The sequence below is a fragment of the Podarcis bocagei genome (assembly GCF_964188305.1).
Source record: "Podarcis bocagei genome assembly, chromosome: 15".
In the NCBI taxonomy this organism is placed as follows: domain Eukaryota; kingdom Metazoa; phylum Chordata; class Lepidosauria; order Squamata; family Lacertidae; genus Podarcis; species Podarcis bocagei.
Genome location: NC_138141.1, coordinates 38,957,584 through 38,975,253, shown reverse-complemented (window position 1 = coordinate 38,975,253; position 17,670 = coordinate 38,957,584). Strand labels below are relative to the sequence as shown.

Sequence of the window (17,670 nt, the reverse complement as noted above, 5' to 3'; positions counted from 1 at the left end):
AAAGTGCTTTTTCTTGCTTAAAATGAACTCGCTGCCTATTGAAATCAAGCAGGTGCCTTCACTGTATTATTTTCAGTGCCTATGAAAAACATTCTTGCTTAGTCAAGCCTACCCAGATGCTTAGAAAGTTGATGTGCATTTTCACCTGTTTCAGCATTTTAACTTTTTGTATGTTTTAACCTATTGTAGTATATTTTTCTTGATTTTACTGCTTTACCTCGCTGTAAACTGCTCTAAGGTTTGCTTTTACAGTCGAGCAGCGTATAAATTTAATGAAATAAATAACTACATAAAATGGGAGGGACATTACAAAACCAAATGCCTAGTTTGGTCCTCACACATTGCACTTTCTTAGAGTGCTGGACACAGCCGTGTGTTTAATCAATCTGCTCCTCAACTTCAGTTCCTACATGAAAAGGGGAACAGGTATACTTTATCTGTTATGAGCCTTAGGTGGCAAGATGATCAGAGTAAGAAAAATCTTGCGCCAGAACACACGGACTACAAGACTTCCTTCAATTTAAAAGCAAAAGAGAAAGAGAGGCTCAAAACCAATCAACCAGGATCACCGAACACCACAAGCACACCTGTGTCACTCCCCCCTCCCTCCCACCAGCCCCTTGCTTCATACTTCCTTGAAACTGCATCACTTCCAACAACAAAGGCAAAATATACAGCTGACTGGATAGTGGTTCTCATCCATATATCCCATCACAGAACATTTCTCGAGGTCAGGCAGATGAAATCATAAATTTATAATACAACATTACTTCAATTTTCCTCTTCATTTGCCGCTGCAGTGCCCAGCTCTGCTCTAACGAGTCAGAGCCTGATCCGCACGGGGGGAAATTGGCTGGCTGAATATCAATAGCACATTAACACCATGCCCATGTGGATGCTTCATCAAGCCAAATTATGGGCAGGCAGGCCGATCCGCCATTTCCCATTTAGCCGCCATTCTTGCCTTGCAATGGGTACTGAGCAATTTATTTGCTTCAGTACTTCTGGCGAATGATCAATCTTGCAGTAATTATCTCTTGTCACTAAACTGAAAAATCAAGGCTTTGCCTCGATTACCTCCCTTGAAGAGAGAACTTCCTATCCATGAAAGTAGAGACCTAAATCAACAATCAAACATGCTTTTCACAACACAACTTCTTTCTCCACGCTTTCTCCTTTGCCCGGAGACAGAAACACTGGGGCAATCCTGCTCTTCAGACGCCTGATAGGAAACACTGCAGATTTTCAGGCTAGTGTGGGCATGCAGCCAACACTGGCACTGTTCCCTAGAACTCGGGGACTACTGACACCCCTGAAATGCCAAGTCTTGGGATTCAATACAAGTTTACTGTCAATTTTTATAGGAGACTTCTGCCATTTGTAGTGCTACACTCTAAAGTGACTCGAGCAGCAAGTTAATGGCAGCAAGAAGCTTCTCAAACTGCCCACTACAACCAGCCAACATACAGCATAGTGGGAAATTAAAACGGAAGCTTCCAGCCCATTGCTGCCAGCAGGTAAGCCTGCTGGGAGGCACACTGGCACACTCAAAAGCTCAACACAATGTCTGAGAGAGGAGCTGAAAAGTGGTCCTGAGACGAAAGTGGGAAAATTCTGGGAAGTGCCGCTAAATCGGGGATTGTGTAGCATTAAACATGATGCAAATGTCCCCAAAATGCTGGACTTGATGTGAGAGTGCAAAGCATAAGGAATCCGTTTCCAGATGAGAGGAACTCTCCGTCACAGGCAGGAGGATCTTTATAAGCTTTACAACATGACAGTCACCATTGCCCAACCATAATGAGAAGCCTGGTTGTAAAAGGGTTGTGTGCATCAGTACTGCACAGATGCAGCCAGAAAGCCTGTACAGGTGCTACTGGCTGTGTCTGCACTTTGCCTGATTCTCACTGACCTTTTGCTGTGTGATTGTATGCCCACGTGTGGCCCCAGGAATAATTCCAGCCAGCTCAAATGGAGAAGAGGAGTCTGGTCCTTGCTGCACACCAGGCAAGAAAGAAGTGGCAGGGCTCAAAAACTACCCCAACTCTGCTGCCCCTCTCTCAGACACCCTGCCTCCTGCTCAGCTGGGGCAAGGGGAGAATAAGCAGAGCTGGAAAGACTTCCTGGATCTCAAATGCCACTCCTATGGGGCAACCCTCCGAGGCAGCTGGATGCATGATAATGCTTTGCTAAGTGGATGGCTGCCAGAGTTCCCCAGTGTGAACGTGAGTGTTCAACATTTGGCTCCTGGAAAATCAACTCTTCCCCTCTATCCGCCTTCTCATTCAGATAAGAATGCAGCTCCACTGCCGAGAGTACCAGCTCCGTTTTGTCAAGGAAAGAATAATTTGCTTGTATTGATTTTGAAATCAAGGATCGGAAGCCTGACATGTCCAGACCCTTTCAAACTTAACAGCTGAGTTAGTTTACCTTTCAATTTGCTGCAAGCTTTTTTCCCGGAGTGGGAAAACTTGCAGCCAGAGCCTATGCATGTTTACTTGGTGGAAAGTCCCACTAATTTCAGTGGGAATTAATCCTTAGTACATGTGCACAAGACATAGCCTTAATTGCTTAGTAAAAGCACTTTTTTCTTGAATCATGGTACCTAATACACTATTCACAAGGCCACATCTTGATTAAGGCACTTTCCTATGTTGCCCTGTTCCTGCTAAATCTTGCAGAATCCAAGGGTCCATGGGAGGGGTTGTCTACTGGACCCTCTCTAAAGAAAATGCTCAATGTGCAATGCCACCAGGAGGCAACAGCTGAGGAGCAGCCTTTGTCCTGGGAGAAATAGCCAGCTGAATTGGCCCTGGGGTTACAGTGAAATGGTGATTTATTTGCAGTTCTGAGTTCCCAGGCTAGTAGAACCTCATATCTTCCACCCATCTACTCGGAAAGAAAACTGCTGTCTTGTGGCATTTCCAAAAAATTAAATCTCAGGTGCTGAAGCGAAACTGGGTTTGCAATGTTCAGATTTTTAGATGTACCCTTTACGTGTTTTAAATGAACCTCAAGAGTATGCCTGAAGTGCCTGAGGCACCCCATCCTCCCTGCCATCTTAATCACCTAAACTATACTCCTGAAGTAAGACCAAGAAAAGGGGGGCAGGAGAGAGAGATTTCTCTTCTACTCAGCTTTTCCCTTCCTTTGTCTTAGCTCAAGCCGCGGTCCCAATTTCCTGTTCTGCAAAAAATGTCACCTGGAAATAACACTAAAAGCTAAGACTTGGGTGCCTGAGATGGTTTCTAATGGGACTTCAAGGCATCGAGCTTTTGGTGTACTCGTGCCAATGCCACCCTTTCCTTTGCTTTCTCTCATAAGGAGTATCTCCTCTACAAGAATGACTTTCTTTGAAGGGCACAAGTCTCTTTTATGCATGAATGCAGCCCAGCTAGATTGAACGTGTGCACTATTGCGAAGCTGTGGTCTGGCTCCCGCAGTAATATTAAAAAGTCAGTCAGAGACTTCCTGGAATTAAGACGTTCACATCAGGTAGTATTTCAGTGGTCCAGAGATATAAATTTTACTGGCTGAGCTTTTTTGTAGCCTGGGAGGGAAAGGAGGTGGTGAGTTAGAAGCTTTAGGTATTGTATTTAACAGATGGTCACAGCTAAGACGCCTGCCACTGCTGGGGGGGGGGGCAGTAACAAAAGAAAGGAACCCTAAGTTTTTGTCTTGGTAAGGCGAGGCATATAAAAAAATCACATGCTCAAAGGACACCTTGAGACCGGGATGTGGGTCCATTACTTTTTTAAAAATAAGACCTATGTCTCAAGTTAAGGCCTTATCTTCATGAAGGATTAACCAAAGATAACTTTTATTTTGTTCCACTACAGTCCCCTATGGAATTGGAGAGACTGCTTGAACATATTGTGGAGGAAATTTCGATGTGCTAGGACTCCAGAGAGTAGGAAGTAAAGTAGGCATTCATGCATTTCCCCATCTGATTAAACAACTGAAAGCAGTGCAAAAGTACATCCACACCTGCAAACTGGCTGCCATGCTTGGTTTCAACATCCCTGTGAACTGTATGCTAAATACACTTTGTACTAAAACAGACCACTATGAACAGCTGTTGGCTGTAAGATCAGAACTGGACCGGTGTGCATCTAAGTGCGACCTCTCTGAACCTCAGCCCAGATCCTTCAGACACCAGCTCAAATTTGGTCCACTATGTAACTTCTAAGAGTCAAATGTAACTCACATCAGTGTGATATCACATGGTTCCTGTAACAATCAGAGGGCCAACAGAGACCAGACACAGGGACAAATCTTCCAGATAATTAACCTATTGCTTGATTGCAACCAAGCCATGAGTTTCACATCTGACATGGAGGAGGGGGGCTAATCAAACTGGCATGCTATTTCATCTTTCTTCATCCAAGTTGCTGACACTGAAGCAGGGGCGCTGACTTGGGCCCCAGGTTATGGGTGCCCAATGGCACCTGTGATGTAACACGATGTCATGACATCATGACATCATATTGAGTCAGTGATGTGGCGGCTCTTCTGAGGCCTCATGGGGTCTCGGAGATTACATCCTGTTCAGAGGCCTGGCAGGGCCTCCAACATCATCTGGGAGGCTGTGTCAGGGCTCCAACACGACTTTCGGTAACTGGAAGTTACGTCGGAGCCCCGTGTTGTGGATGCTAAGCACCCAGATTTTTTGTGGGTTCCCTGGCACCCATGGCCCCCTAGACATGACGCCTATACACTGAATGCTGATACAAGACTCCATGGCTAGTCTACCAAGACCCAGTTGGGGGAAGCTCCCAAACGAGCATAATTTCAGGCAGCCCTGACTTTATATCCTGTATGAAAACTCTCCACATCTCATGTGGGTCACCAGCAGAGCTGCTGAGTACCAGACCCATTCTTTTGATATAAATGTTCTCTTCTACAGGCATCTTCTGACTAAATGTTTTGTATCTACACTCTAGCTTCTGGAATGACTCCTAAAGTAGCTGCCTAGAAAAAGCATTCAGTCAGAATGGGTCACCTATGTTAGTTCCTGAAGAGCAATCCTGGGAACTGATTATGCTTTTTAATCCAAGCTCAGGTTGGCCAAGCTGTATGGACTCCAGTCCTCACCAGCTTTGGAGGAAGGCTGGCTGCCAACCTGGAGACAATGCTTTCAAGGGTATAAAAAATAAAATAAAAATACTTGGTTTCATTCTCCGAGAATCAGCAATGCAATTGTGCGACTAAAGGTCTTTGGCTAAATATCAGGCCACATCACAGTCTCCCTGTGCTAATTTTGCTTGATGAGTTAATTACACCCTTCTTCTGTTCATGGGTGGGATTTCACTGCTGTGCAACTGACGAGTAAGGAATGGAAAATTTTGATTGCATGCTGAGAATCCGCTGACAGCCGTCGACCTTGAAGCTGACTTGTTGGAGGCAACTAGGGATACATGCACATAATGGACAAGACAGACTCAGACTTATCTGCTGCAACTTGGCGGCTTCATAATGATGCCACCTCAATAACTAAGAGCTGGGAAAGGGGTAGAGGGGGCCAGAGAAGAACTGGAGCAGATAGTTAAGCATCTGGCCTTCATCATGAATCAATCATTCATTCAGAGCAAGTCAGGGTGATTTAAAATCTAATAAGATCACATTAGGAGTCACCCTGCAAAAACCAGTGGAACAGAACCAATTTGGATCTCTTAATGAATCCATGCACTCTACATGCACTAACAGGCACCTGTGCGGCAAGAGATGATCTGCCAAAACCCATACATGCCATTTCTTTTCAACTGAGGTGCCAGCCTGCAGTTTCCACACGCAGCTCCATTTTAATGTCTAAAATAATCCAAGAGCTAACCCAAATAGTACTCAGTCATAAATATGCCTCAGGGTTAAACCTTTCTTCTGATTAACAGTGGTAAGCTTGGCTTTGAATACCCTTTCCAGATTTTTGGAGTGTGGATTGGTTTAAGGTGATTTAAATCAGTAATAAAATAATAGTAATCAACGATTTAAATGAGCAAGAAAAGGGGTAATTAAAATCAATTGATCACATCACATTTCCCCTAAACAATGGTGCAATTTTGACCACTGAACCATGCTAACTTAGAACTAAAGTAAATCATTTATATTATTTTAGTATTAACATGTAAGATATTATTTATAGTGTTGTTGCATTCTCGCTATATACATCTGCCAGGCTTTCCTTTTATTTATTTCCAGAAGCAGGGATGGGCAACCTGTGGACCTCCACATGATGGACTCCACCTCCTGTCAGCCCTAGTCAGGATGGCCAGTTGCCAGGGATGATGGGAGTTGTAGTCCGACAACATCTGGTGGACACATAGTTACCAATAATATGCTCTTTACATCTTGCTAGACTACAGCTCTCATCATCTCCAGCAGAACATAGGCAATGATCTCGGATGGTGGAGTGCAACAACACCTGGAGGGCACTGGAGGTTGCACACTCTGCACTGCAAAGCCTTTCACATGATCGGTCCCTGTGACAGTTTGTGAGGTTACATATGGGAACAGAGGGACCTGAGAACTGCACCATTTTGTCTTCCCTTCCTTTCCCCCAGTTTCTCCTTTCTCCACTCTCACAAAAAGACAAAGAAAAAATGAAATGCCTATATCAAAGCTAATATGCTTTTATTCAAATTATTTCATATTAATCTAGTTACAGTGGTACCTCTAGTTACAAACTTAATTCGTTCCGGAGGTCTGTTCTTAACCTGAAACTATTCTTAACTAGAGGCGTGCTTTTGCTAATGGGGCCTCTTGCTGCCGGCACACAATTTCTGTTCTCATCCTGGGGCAAAGTTCTCAACTTGAGGTAACTCTTCCAGGTTAGCGGAGTTTGTAACCTGAAGCGTTTGTAACTCGAGGTACCACTGTATTTTTTGAATAAGGTGCTCAAGGCCCAGGACTTTCCCAGCGGTTGTGGAAGGAAAAGCCCAAGATTAGCTAGAATACTCAGGGCTCAGACAGAAGAGAGGCCAAGGACTACCTCAATGATATTAAGGAAAAAGAGGTGAGGAGAATCAATTGAACATTTAAGGGATGGGAGGTAGTGGGGTGGATAATCAGCATCTCCGCTGGGGTAGACCTATCTCCCCCCAGTTTTTAATATATATTTACAATCAAGCAGTTGTCAGGTAATATAGGAAGAACAGCTAAGGAGAAACAAATGAGAGCCAATTATAACTGAGATGACCTGCCACGCAAATAGAATTTCAGCATTAAATACCATTTATCCCATTTAATTAGTACTTTCTGGACACAATGGTCTGGGCTCAAATACCGTCCTCTCTCCTTGGAACTTCTAATTATTGCTACAACCACGCTATTATGTTTCTCGCTGGGCTTTCTCCATCTTCTGTGCCATTTAAAGCCATGAAGATTTTTAATTATCTGTGCTGAATTGTCAAAGATACCTTTAAGAATGTGTGACTCAATTCTTTGGGGGTGGGGGGGAAGAGGCGGAGGAAGAGAACAGTTTTAAGCATAATTCTGCTTTTGTGAATGGAAGGGCCCACTGAAAACACCCATTTAAATGCAAATTTGGGTATTCCAGAGTGTGCATGTGGTTGCCTTTTAGCACAGAAAGGATAATTGAGCCCCCATCGTCCACACCGCTGTATCTTGCACAAGTCATGCAATTTTCGAACCTCCAAATCTTGGAACAGGCTGTTGCTGACTGCTCATCTATTGCACACAACAGTTTAGGCAGCTCTGAGCTTTGGAATACGTACAGAAAACATAGACACATTCTTGCCGATGGCTCATCTATTGCACACTTACCCAACATTCCCATCCCTAGCATAAAAGCATCCATGGTATATGGTAATCCACGAGCCCTTCCTCTCGTCCCTGGCGGAAACATCACTTCTTTAGGTTGTGCTTTCTTACATTCCACCTATTAAGCAGAAACATGTACAAATGAGATGCAAATGAATTCATGTAAAATGTCAAATGCTGAACTGATCTGGTTAAGTTGTGGGGGAAGGGGGGTTATTTTTAGCATTGCTCTTCTGTAAAATGTGAACTTTAAAAATAGGCCAGCAGTGTAAAGTGATTTTCAAAGAGTAAATATGTGTAATGTGACTTCAGAAAGCACACAGGACAAACCCAGCTGAGGCAGAGATAATGTGTGGATAGGTCACACAGCTAAAAGCTGAAGTCCGTAAGTTAAGCTGTATTAACTTTTAGTGTGTTTCTAAGTGGTTACTTCTTTGTGAAATAAATATGCAGCTATAGCTGTTTTGTTGTACAAGAACCAGGCTTATTTTCACTCCAAATGCTATTATGTTTATCATTTCAAATGCAATTGCCATACAGAGAATGACTGCAACAGAAACCTGTTGATAATACCTGTGACACCAAAAAGAAGTACTGCAACTCTACCACCCAGGACTACATTGGTTAGAGTTATTTGCTGAATGAGTAGTCCGCTGCTTAAACACTTACAAGCATGAGCATTCGTGTAGACATACAAAACAATACACAGCGGACCACCAGCAAGGTTAACTTATCTCCACACACAAATTCCTGACAGCAGTAACTTCCTACTGTCTCTCCTACTGTTGTTTTGATTGATTAGCTCATCCTTTCAAAACACTTCATTGTTCTGGAGAAATCAAAGGCTAGTTGCCAACACAACCTTATTGCAAAGCAATTCAGCGGTAACTTTCTACAAGCAAATATTGCCAACAGATTGGGTTTGTGGGGAAGAAAATTCCTATTTGTGCTGGAGTTGGGATTCTGTACAATGTACCAATAAAGGGTTATTCCTGGTACCTTTGGAAGCTTAATACCATTTTCATCACGTTGCAAGTGTCTGGCTATTAATAACCTTTGAAGAGTGCATAAGGCCAATGATGGCCAAAAGTAAATGGCAGGGCACAAGGTCAAACTAAGAACTATTTCTAGCTGCTGAAACCAGGTGGGATGCTTGGAGGGAAAAGGTGCTTTGATGTGAGCCAGGGAACAGACCAGGAGCAAGGAAGTGTTCTGGCAATTAGGTGCAAACTAGAAAATTTAGAGCATCCAATCTTAGGCTTGCCACCACATGTGAAAGAGACAGAGTAGAAAAGGTATGTCTGATTTTCACCTCACTTTTCACTTAGACCACCATTTAGGACCAAATTAGGCAAGTGTGATTGCATTTCAGGTCTCTGGTTTGTTAAACAGAAGGCATGGTGGGGGCGGTGATCAGGACCAGGACTGAAGCATTAAGCAGTTTATAAGGGATTTTAGTTAGAACTCTAGTGAAAGGAAACAGCTACGCCCCCACCCCACCCCACCCCAGCAGTCTCAATTCTGACCATTGCCTTCTCCAGCATGGCTGATATTTAACGAACAAAAGAAGACATGAAATGCAATCATGAAATTCACATATTATCTAGGTTTGACTCTTGGTAATAAACTTGCCAAAATATGTAGTTCCTTCTCCGTAGCCCTGCAAAGTTTATCATAAATATCCTCAGCATACGTACCCCCTTCCCCATCCACTTCCTAATATATGAACTGAAAGCTACTGAGGTTCAAGTGAAATGAAGTCATTGAATCATATTGGAGAAAGCAGAGGAGTCCTGTCAGGGACAACTTTGAGTTGGGGCAAAATCTGCCCCCCCCCATCATCTCAAGAAACAGATAGCACTAAACCAGTCTTAACCTGCATGGTTGCACCACTTCATTTGCACAGTCCCATCCTGGGTTTGGTATTGAAGAGAACAAGTGAGACCTACAACAAGAGGTCACAGCAGGGGTGGACACCACCACTTGCCTGTCCATCAGCTGACATCAGTGGATGACGACAGCTGATGACCAGGGGTGCTTCTGTTCTTGCTGGGTGCTGCTTCGCCAAGATGTTCCCCAAAGCCAGCATGATTGAAACCTCTGCTCATAAGCTGGTGCTGTTTCATAAGCACAATTCCTGCAAAGCAAACCCCCCAACCCACAGCTCACTTATCAGTCATCTGATGTCATCATGACACCAGATGATTGACAGAAAATGGCCCTGACCCCATCAAAGTTGGCCAACGGGGGTGGGATGATAAATAAGAATAAGAATAATTTGGGTTTCCCCAGCCACTCTGGGCATCTCCCAACAGAATACTAAAGACACAATAAAAGATCAAGCATTTAAAACTTCCCTAAACAGGGCTGCTTTCAGGTGTCTTCTAAAAAATCAGAGGGCATTCCACAGGGTGGGCACCACTACTGAGAAGGCCCTCTGCCTGCCCCCCCCCCCGCCGCATACAATCAGCATTCTGTGGCTAGTGGGCCTGTTCAGTCCTCATTGGGCTGTTTTTGGGGAGGGGGGATTGCCCCTTAGCATACTCCCCTAAATATTTTTCTACTTCTGCAAGTCTTGGGGTTCCTGCAGGCAGCCTGGTAACTCCCTCTGGTTTCTCAGTAGTGCCATTTTGGCCATGCAGTCTTCATAACACAGCACCTGAACTCACCACCGGGCAAAAACATCCAAATTTGCCAAATATCTCAAAGGATCTCTTATCCCGCAGAGATCGTTTTTTCTTTCGGCACTGTTTGCACACGAACTCTGCCATCAGAGCGAGGAAGGAAAGGTGGGCGGTACTTTGGAGGTGCAAAACAGGTAATTACACGAGACAGAACTGGCAATGTAGGATAATGCTGCTAACTGGCTCTATTTCTAATAGCCCTATCAGTAACAGTGCATCCATTGTCTTATGGTAACCAACCGTCTGTTCCTAGGCAACCCGATCAGCGAAAATTTCAGGTTTGTACAATTTTCATTTAGGTAACGTAAAGGTTAACTGACTGTAAATGGGATTATTTTAAACAAAACCACCCACCCTTTCTCTCTCTCTCTCTCTCTCTCTCTCTCTCTCTCTCTCTCTCTCCCTCTCTCTCTTCCCACCCCACCCTAACCCACCGCCCTGCTGCAAAACCTCACGGCATATCTTATTTATTCAGCTTGCAACATTTCACAGAGCAACAAAGCTTCTATTCTGCCAGCAAACTGTCAAAATACCGGTTTCGTGCAAACTGCTCTGCCACAACCCTTGGTATGTCAGAAAAGAACCACCTCCAAGCTCCACCAATGGACATGCCATGCAAAGGTAATGTGAACAAAGTGAGCTTACTCTGCTGGGTGGGAAGAGAGCCAATTGGGAGGGAAAATAAGGGAGTGGGAAGGAGGAAGCCACAATGGCCCATCGAGTCAAAGGACCTGCAGAAGCTAAAGAGAGGCACACTCTGTCAGGAGAACTAGGGGTGCTGGGAGGCTACACCCCCTGCCTCTTAGGAAGAATACTATGGAATATAAGAGTACAGGAACCTGCTTTGTACTCAGCCAGACCCCTGGTCCAGCTAGCTCAGTACTGACTACACTGATAGGCATCAGTTCTCTAGGGTTTCAGGCAGCGGTCTATCCCAGCCCTTCCTGGAGATGACAGGGATTGAACATGCGACCTATTGCATACAAAGCAGATGCTCTAACACTGACCTTCACCCCTTCCCCAAACAGAGGTGATTCCTTCACAACAGATGGTAAGAAGGAGACATGGCTCCTTTCGTCAGCTAATGAAGCAGCTGTCCCAATGCTTGCTTTCCTCTTCCCTCCTCATTCCAGTGCTTAGAACATTTCAGGTGCTTTAGAAGTACTTAAATAAATAAATAATCAGCAACCACCCAGCAGCTGGCCCCATAATGTTGGTTCCTGCAGGTAGCAATAGGTGTTGGGTGGCCTAGTAAATGCCTCAGGTGACAGCGGGTCCATTCAGCTACCCGAGAGACGCCTGTCATCTGTGAATATGGGCACCGGCATGTGCAGGCTAACTTATGGCAGAAAAACATACGTATCTTTGTTGGGGCGCAGTGGACAAAGTGGTCAGATATTGACTGGGATCAAATCTGTACTCACGACATGAATCTCTCCCTCTCCCTGTCTAAACAATCTCACAATGTCATCATGAGAATTTAAAGAGGGAGTAGGAAATAGTGGGAACCATTTGTGCTGTCCTGCACCACTTGGAGAAAAGCCAAGACAACTTTTACAAGTACTTCAGTTAAGTAGGTCTGGTTTATACCAAACACACCAGGCTCTTCTCCAGGTCTGAGCAGGACCTTAGAAAAGAGCACTCTTTTTGGGTGGGTGGCACCCCCTCATTGTCATCTCTGTGTGTGTCTCCTTGTATGAGAGAGTACCAGACTTTTCCCTTATAAAAGAAACACAATGCATGGCAAAGGTTCCTTTTGACATAAGCTATTTTTGTTTCTATCACAATGCTCTAGGGCAATGTTTGTGGAGGGGACAAAATGGCAGATGCCACAAAAACATGGTGACCCTCAATATTTTCTCCAGCAAGGCCCAGAATTTTAGCCAAGGGGCCCAAGGCCTGGCAGGCACCAGAGTAGCTGCTCAAGGATGCCCTGTGTCAGCGGCTGGCCTGACCAATTCAAGGCTAGCGACGTCCTGTCTGGAAACCAGAAGCTAAACTTTTGCAAAACACACTTTCTGTTTATTGTTTTAAACTGAGAATACTAAGCCCTAGTCAGCTGAAGTTGTTTTCTTCAAAGCAAATTATCCTGGAGTGATCAGCAGAGGTGTATCCATTAACACCTGAGCTGTATTACTTTTGCACCTGCCCACTGCTTGTATGCCATGGGGTCATCAGTTACATCTCCTAGCCATGTCTATTTCAAGTCACTCAGATCAATATACAGTGGTACCTCGGTTTACGAACTTAATTCGTTCCGGAGGTCTGTTCTTAAACCGAAACCATTCTTAAACCGAGGCGTGCTTTCCCTAATGAAGCCTCCTGCCACTGGTGCCCTTCCACTGTCCGGCTTCCGTTCGTAGACCGAGGTAAAGTTTGCTAACGGGAACACTACTTCCAGTTTTGCGGAGTTCTTATACCGAATAGTGTGTAAACAGGGCTGTTCTTAAACCGAGGTACCACTGTAAAAAGAACCAAGCCAGCTTACATGGACCATTAAAAGTGACAATGAAGCTTGAATTAGTACTGTTAAAACAATAAGCTAAATAATTAGCTTCTGCAATAGAACAACTGAGCTGAAACAAAAGGAAACCTACTTTTTAAGCCAGATTTGCAAAAAATAACTCTATATAGTTATTTTTCAATTTATATCCCACCTTTCAACAGAAGCATCCTCAGGATGCTCAACTCTCAGCAGACAGTCTGTGTTACAAACTCCCCATGACTCTGTATCTATGGTTCTCCTCCAAGTTCAGCCCCCCCCCCCCACTTTCTGGGTGAACGTTGAGGTGCTAGTTGTGCCTTGTAAAGCTCATCTGGTAAAGACTACTGCCTCCTCCATAACTCAGCTAAGCAGTATCCTTCCTGCCTCAAATCTGAATAGTGGACACACATGCTTGCTCTTAGGTTTTGGAACTCTCTTGCTCTTGAGCATTGTTTGGAGGCAGCCCAAACACATTTATTTGAGAAGGAATAGTTTAGCAGCTGATTTATATTTTTTGGGGTGTGGGCTACAGCATGTACAGTGGTACCTCGGGTTACATACGCTTCAGGTTACAGACTCCGCTAACCCAGAAATAGTGCTTCAAGTTAAGAACTTTGCTTCAGGATAAGAACAGAAATCGTGCTCCAGCGGCGCAGCGGCAGCAGGAGGCCCCATTAGCTAAAGTGGTGCTTCAGGTTAAGAACAGTTTCAGGTTAAGTACAGACCTCCGGAACGAATTAAGTACTTAACCCGAGGTATCACTGTAACGTATTAATGGATATGATCAGATAATTAGAAACATTCTGACAGACTAAAAAGGTGAACTGATTAATACAGCAGTAGATCTTTAATTTTTTTAAAAAATATTTTTTTATGGATGTACTTAAATTGAAGATTGCAAATGCTGTGTTAGAAGAGACATTCCTTTCTGGGTGAAAAATTGAGAACGTCTCTTCCAAAAGGATATGGGCTGCAACACATAACAAAGAAAGTATGCTTTTTAGTAATTTTCTTCTGACGTGCATTCCCCCCCCCCAGCTTTAATCAATCTACAACTCATAGCAAAACTACATAGAATCATGGTTTATAGAGCTACGTTTTCCTTTGCAGTACCGGGAACCAACCCAGAGCAGTAAGTATTCATTATTTTAAAAAATACAAAAAATGCATACTATTCTGTATCTGCTAACAAATGCAGGGAGTCATTCCTACACCAGGGAGCATCAGGAAAAGTAATAGAAGCAAGCCTGTTACATCCTGTAACCAAACATTCTGCCACGATGAAATTCATATATTGTAATGAAAATTATGCAGAATTACTTGCTTTTGCATTATTCGGCATAACTTGCAATAACTGGGTTTGTTCAGGAATCAATTTTTTCCTTGTTAAAGAAATAGATGAGAAAACAGAGATAGGGCAGGCAGCGGTGGAGGCAGTAGGAACTAGCAGTCACTGAAAGATCAGCTACCCTCAGAAAGCACATCTACATCTACCTTGCCTGATGCAACTCATTTCTCTGGCATAGATCCCCTTGGCTTTCTGACACATATTTTGAAACATCTCTCTAGAGCAGTGTTTCCCAAACGTTTTTGGGCAACGGCACACCTGTTTACCGGAAAAAAATCTCGCGGCACACCACCATTAAAGCCCCGCCCCGTGACGTCAGCGCGCAGCGTCACGCCGGGAGGGACGCACAAAAGTGAAAGTTTTTTCCCTCCCCCTTGCCGGGGTGGGAGGAGGCAGCAGAGCGAGGGACTGAGGGACGGCGGCAGCTGAGGCGGCGGCGGCTGTTGTGGTGGTGGCGGCGATAGCGGGCGGAGGAGGGGGCGGCGGCGGGGCTTGAGGAGCCGTCGCCGGGAGTTGCTGCTGCTGCTGTTGCTGCTGCTGCCCGGACATGCCGGCCTCCTCCTCCTCCGCTGTCTCGCGCTCCTCCCTTTTGCGCGCGCTGCCCCGCCACTCGGCACCACCACCGCGGAGCCGCCCCCGGCTCGACGCGGATCCTCGCCGCCGCCGCCTCTCGCCGCCCGACTCGCCCGCCTCCCTCCCACGGCACACCAGCCGATGTCTCACGGCACAGTAGTGTGCCGCGGAACACCGGTTGGGAAACACTGCTCTAGAGCTGGGCACTAGAAACTTAGTCTATTAATGGCTTTTAAAATTTGACAGTGGAGTTTCTCAAGAATCCATGTTTCAGGCAGCTTTTTTTTTTTGCATTTCCCAAAGAATCTGACTAATTTTATTTACAGCTTAATGCACTGTTGCTTTTCTTGTTTGCTATTTGCTTAATAGAGCTTTTGAAAATAATAATAATTATAACAACAACAACAACAACAACAACAACAACAACAACAGAATACAAGTTTCAGCACTTGTGGAAGTGAGCCCAGTTTTATCTCTGTGGCCGCCTTAAACGCTCCTGGAGTATCACCAAGTGAGTCTTGGAGAAGTGCAGTGCAATCCTAAGCATGTTTACTTGTGAGTAAATCCCAGTGGGTTCAAGTAGGCATGTATGTTTAGGATTGCAACCGGCAGCTGATATCCTGCTCTCCCACTAGGCACTTGCAACACACTGACTTCAGTTGGATAAAAGACGGTTGCAGCCAAACATTATGAGCACTGTGCCTGGTGTTCTAGTGCTTTTCTCATATTTATTGCCCCATTATCATTTCATACAGCTCATGTTATTTAACCATACTGCTTTCGTTAAAAACAAGGGAGGGGATTAGGCTATAATGTGAAGATTAACAAAGATAAAACTCTCGTGGGAAGCGGACTGTGTTACTCCTAATAGGACACCTCCAAACAGCTGCACTCTACATTGCTTACCATCCCCTGCTAACTACACCGGGGGCGACGGGCGACGACACTCACATAGGTTTCATTTCTATACACAGCCAAAATGATTCCTCATGTTTGGCAGTATCAGTTGAAAGCACTAAGCAAACTCAACTGAAGATACACAGAGCACATCTCACAAAATGTGGCCATGTGAGTTCTCCCTGTTCAGCATTCCAGCTAATCCGACATGCCCATCTCTATGATACCCCATTACATTCTTTCTCTCCCTCATCTGTGAATACTCAATGGACACTAGAGATACTCAATTCTCACTGAGTTGTTCTGGGGATATTTGCTCCTTCAATGTTTTCCCCCCTAAACAATGTTTGTACTTCTGAAAATCTGCACTCACCTGAGCATACTATGACTTTCCCTTTGTGTGCTGGAGTGCTCTTTGGGCTACATAAGCCATGGGAAAGAGGTGGATCTTAGTATGCAGGATGAAAATATGTAATGCCTTCCCAGCTGACACTTATAGGAAGGCAGTGTCCCCAAGATGAGGAAGGAGGGAGGTCAACATTTGTGAGCTAGTTTGCAAAAGCAACGCCCCACTCCCTTGTACTGACTCCACTCACAGAGGTCATCAATTGAAGCCCTGCTATTTAGTTGTCCACCACAAGAAGAGGGTGGCCAGTTACACACTGTAAAAAAATGAAGATCTGCATCACAGAAAGAGGACACCAATTTGCATATTGGAATTCATATGTATGGATGTAAGCTTAAAATCAATTACTACAATTTAAATAGAAATGCAATGCATCTCCCCATAGTGAGGAAGACACCAGGTGCCAGCTCAGTCTGCTGATCAGGTGCTACTATCTGGTGATGAGCAAGTTCACCTGCTCTCCTCTTCTTCTTTTTAGGGTTCCTTATCTTTAAACCAGATGCAGACTGAATGGCCCTAGGATAAATGCCACTTTGAAACAGAGGGCTGTCCTCTTGTCAAATAGAGTTGCCCCCATAGGATGGGCACAAGACAGAGCATTTTCAGTGGTGGGGCTGATGTTCCAGGTGGGCTCATTTTGTCTTACAGAGGCCTACTGGGTAATGGCAGCTTCATTTCAGAGGGGGCTTGGGATTCAGTAGCAGCTGCTGGTCGCTTCTGGGTTATTTAATTTTTTTGTTAGTCTGTTTTTATTGCTTTAATCTGACTGTGCATTTGTTGCTGCCGCTTATTGGCTGATGTCATTAAGTTTTTGTTTTTTGTAGAGCCACTTTGTGCACCTGCTTGCATCAAAGCACCAGGAGGAAAAGTATCGTAAATAAATAAAAAATAATGAAAGCAAAGAGCCCTCTGGTCTTGCAAACCGTTCCCCAAGGGTTTTATTTTACAGGATCTGCTATTTATACCTTTATCCAATTAACCGGGGTGTCTTGGGGCTGGAAAGTGCAGGCCGCACACAACCAAACGCACACCCACACCCGGTGCTCCAGCATAAGCACTTAAGTGTTGCCAACTGGTAAGTTTCTGGTTCAAATGGACTGCAGTGATGGAAGCTTCCTCATAGTACCCACGAATGCCAGTATAGATTTATTTGGGGAGGGGTCCACAGGTAGAGCACATGTTTTGCATGCAAGTCTCCAGTTCAATGCCCAGCATCTCCACATAGGAGTGGGAGAGGCTACTGTCAGAAATGCTGGAGAGCCACAACCGGTCAGGGCAGACAGGACTGAGCTAGACACAGCAATGGTGTGCCTCAATATAACGCAGCTTCCAGTTGTTCCATGGCATTCCTGGGTCCCTAAGCTAGCAACCTAGATAGGCAGCTTGCAGGTGGGGGGGGGGGGGACAAGTAGAAATGCAGAGAGAAAAAAGTTGGGAGAGGAAAGTTGCCTCCCTCCCTCCCACCACTGTGTCTATTCACAAATTCCTGGAAGTGTCAATG

The 17,670-nt window shown here is 44.8% G+C and overlaps 1 protein-coding gene across 38 annotated transcripts in view; it reads right to left on the bottom strand.

Annotated features, from left to right (window-relative positions):
* Positions 1-17,670, bottom strand: part of MSI2 (musashi RNA binding protein 2) — a 430,429-nt gene that overhangs the window by 83,345 nt on the left and 329,414 nt on the right. For all 38 annotated transcript variants that reach the window (XM_081173058.1, XM_081173057.1, XM_081173063.1 and 35 more), the window contains one exon: positions 7,780-7,894. In XM_081173058.1, coding sequence (XP_081029184.1) covers positions 7,780-7,894 — 115 coding nt within the window. The remainder of the gene's footprint in view (positions 1-7,779; positions 7,895-17,670) is intronic.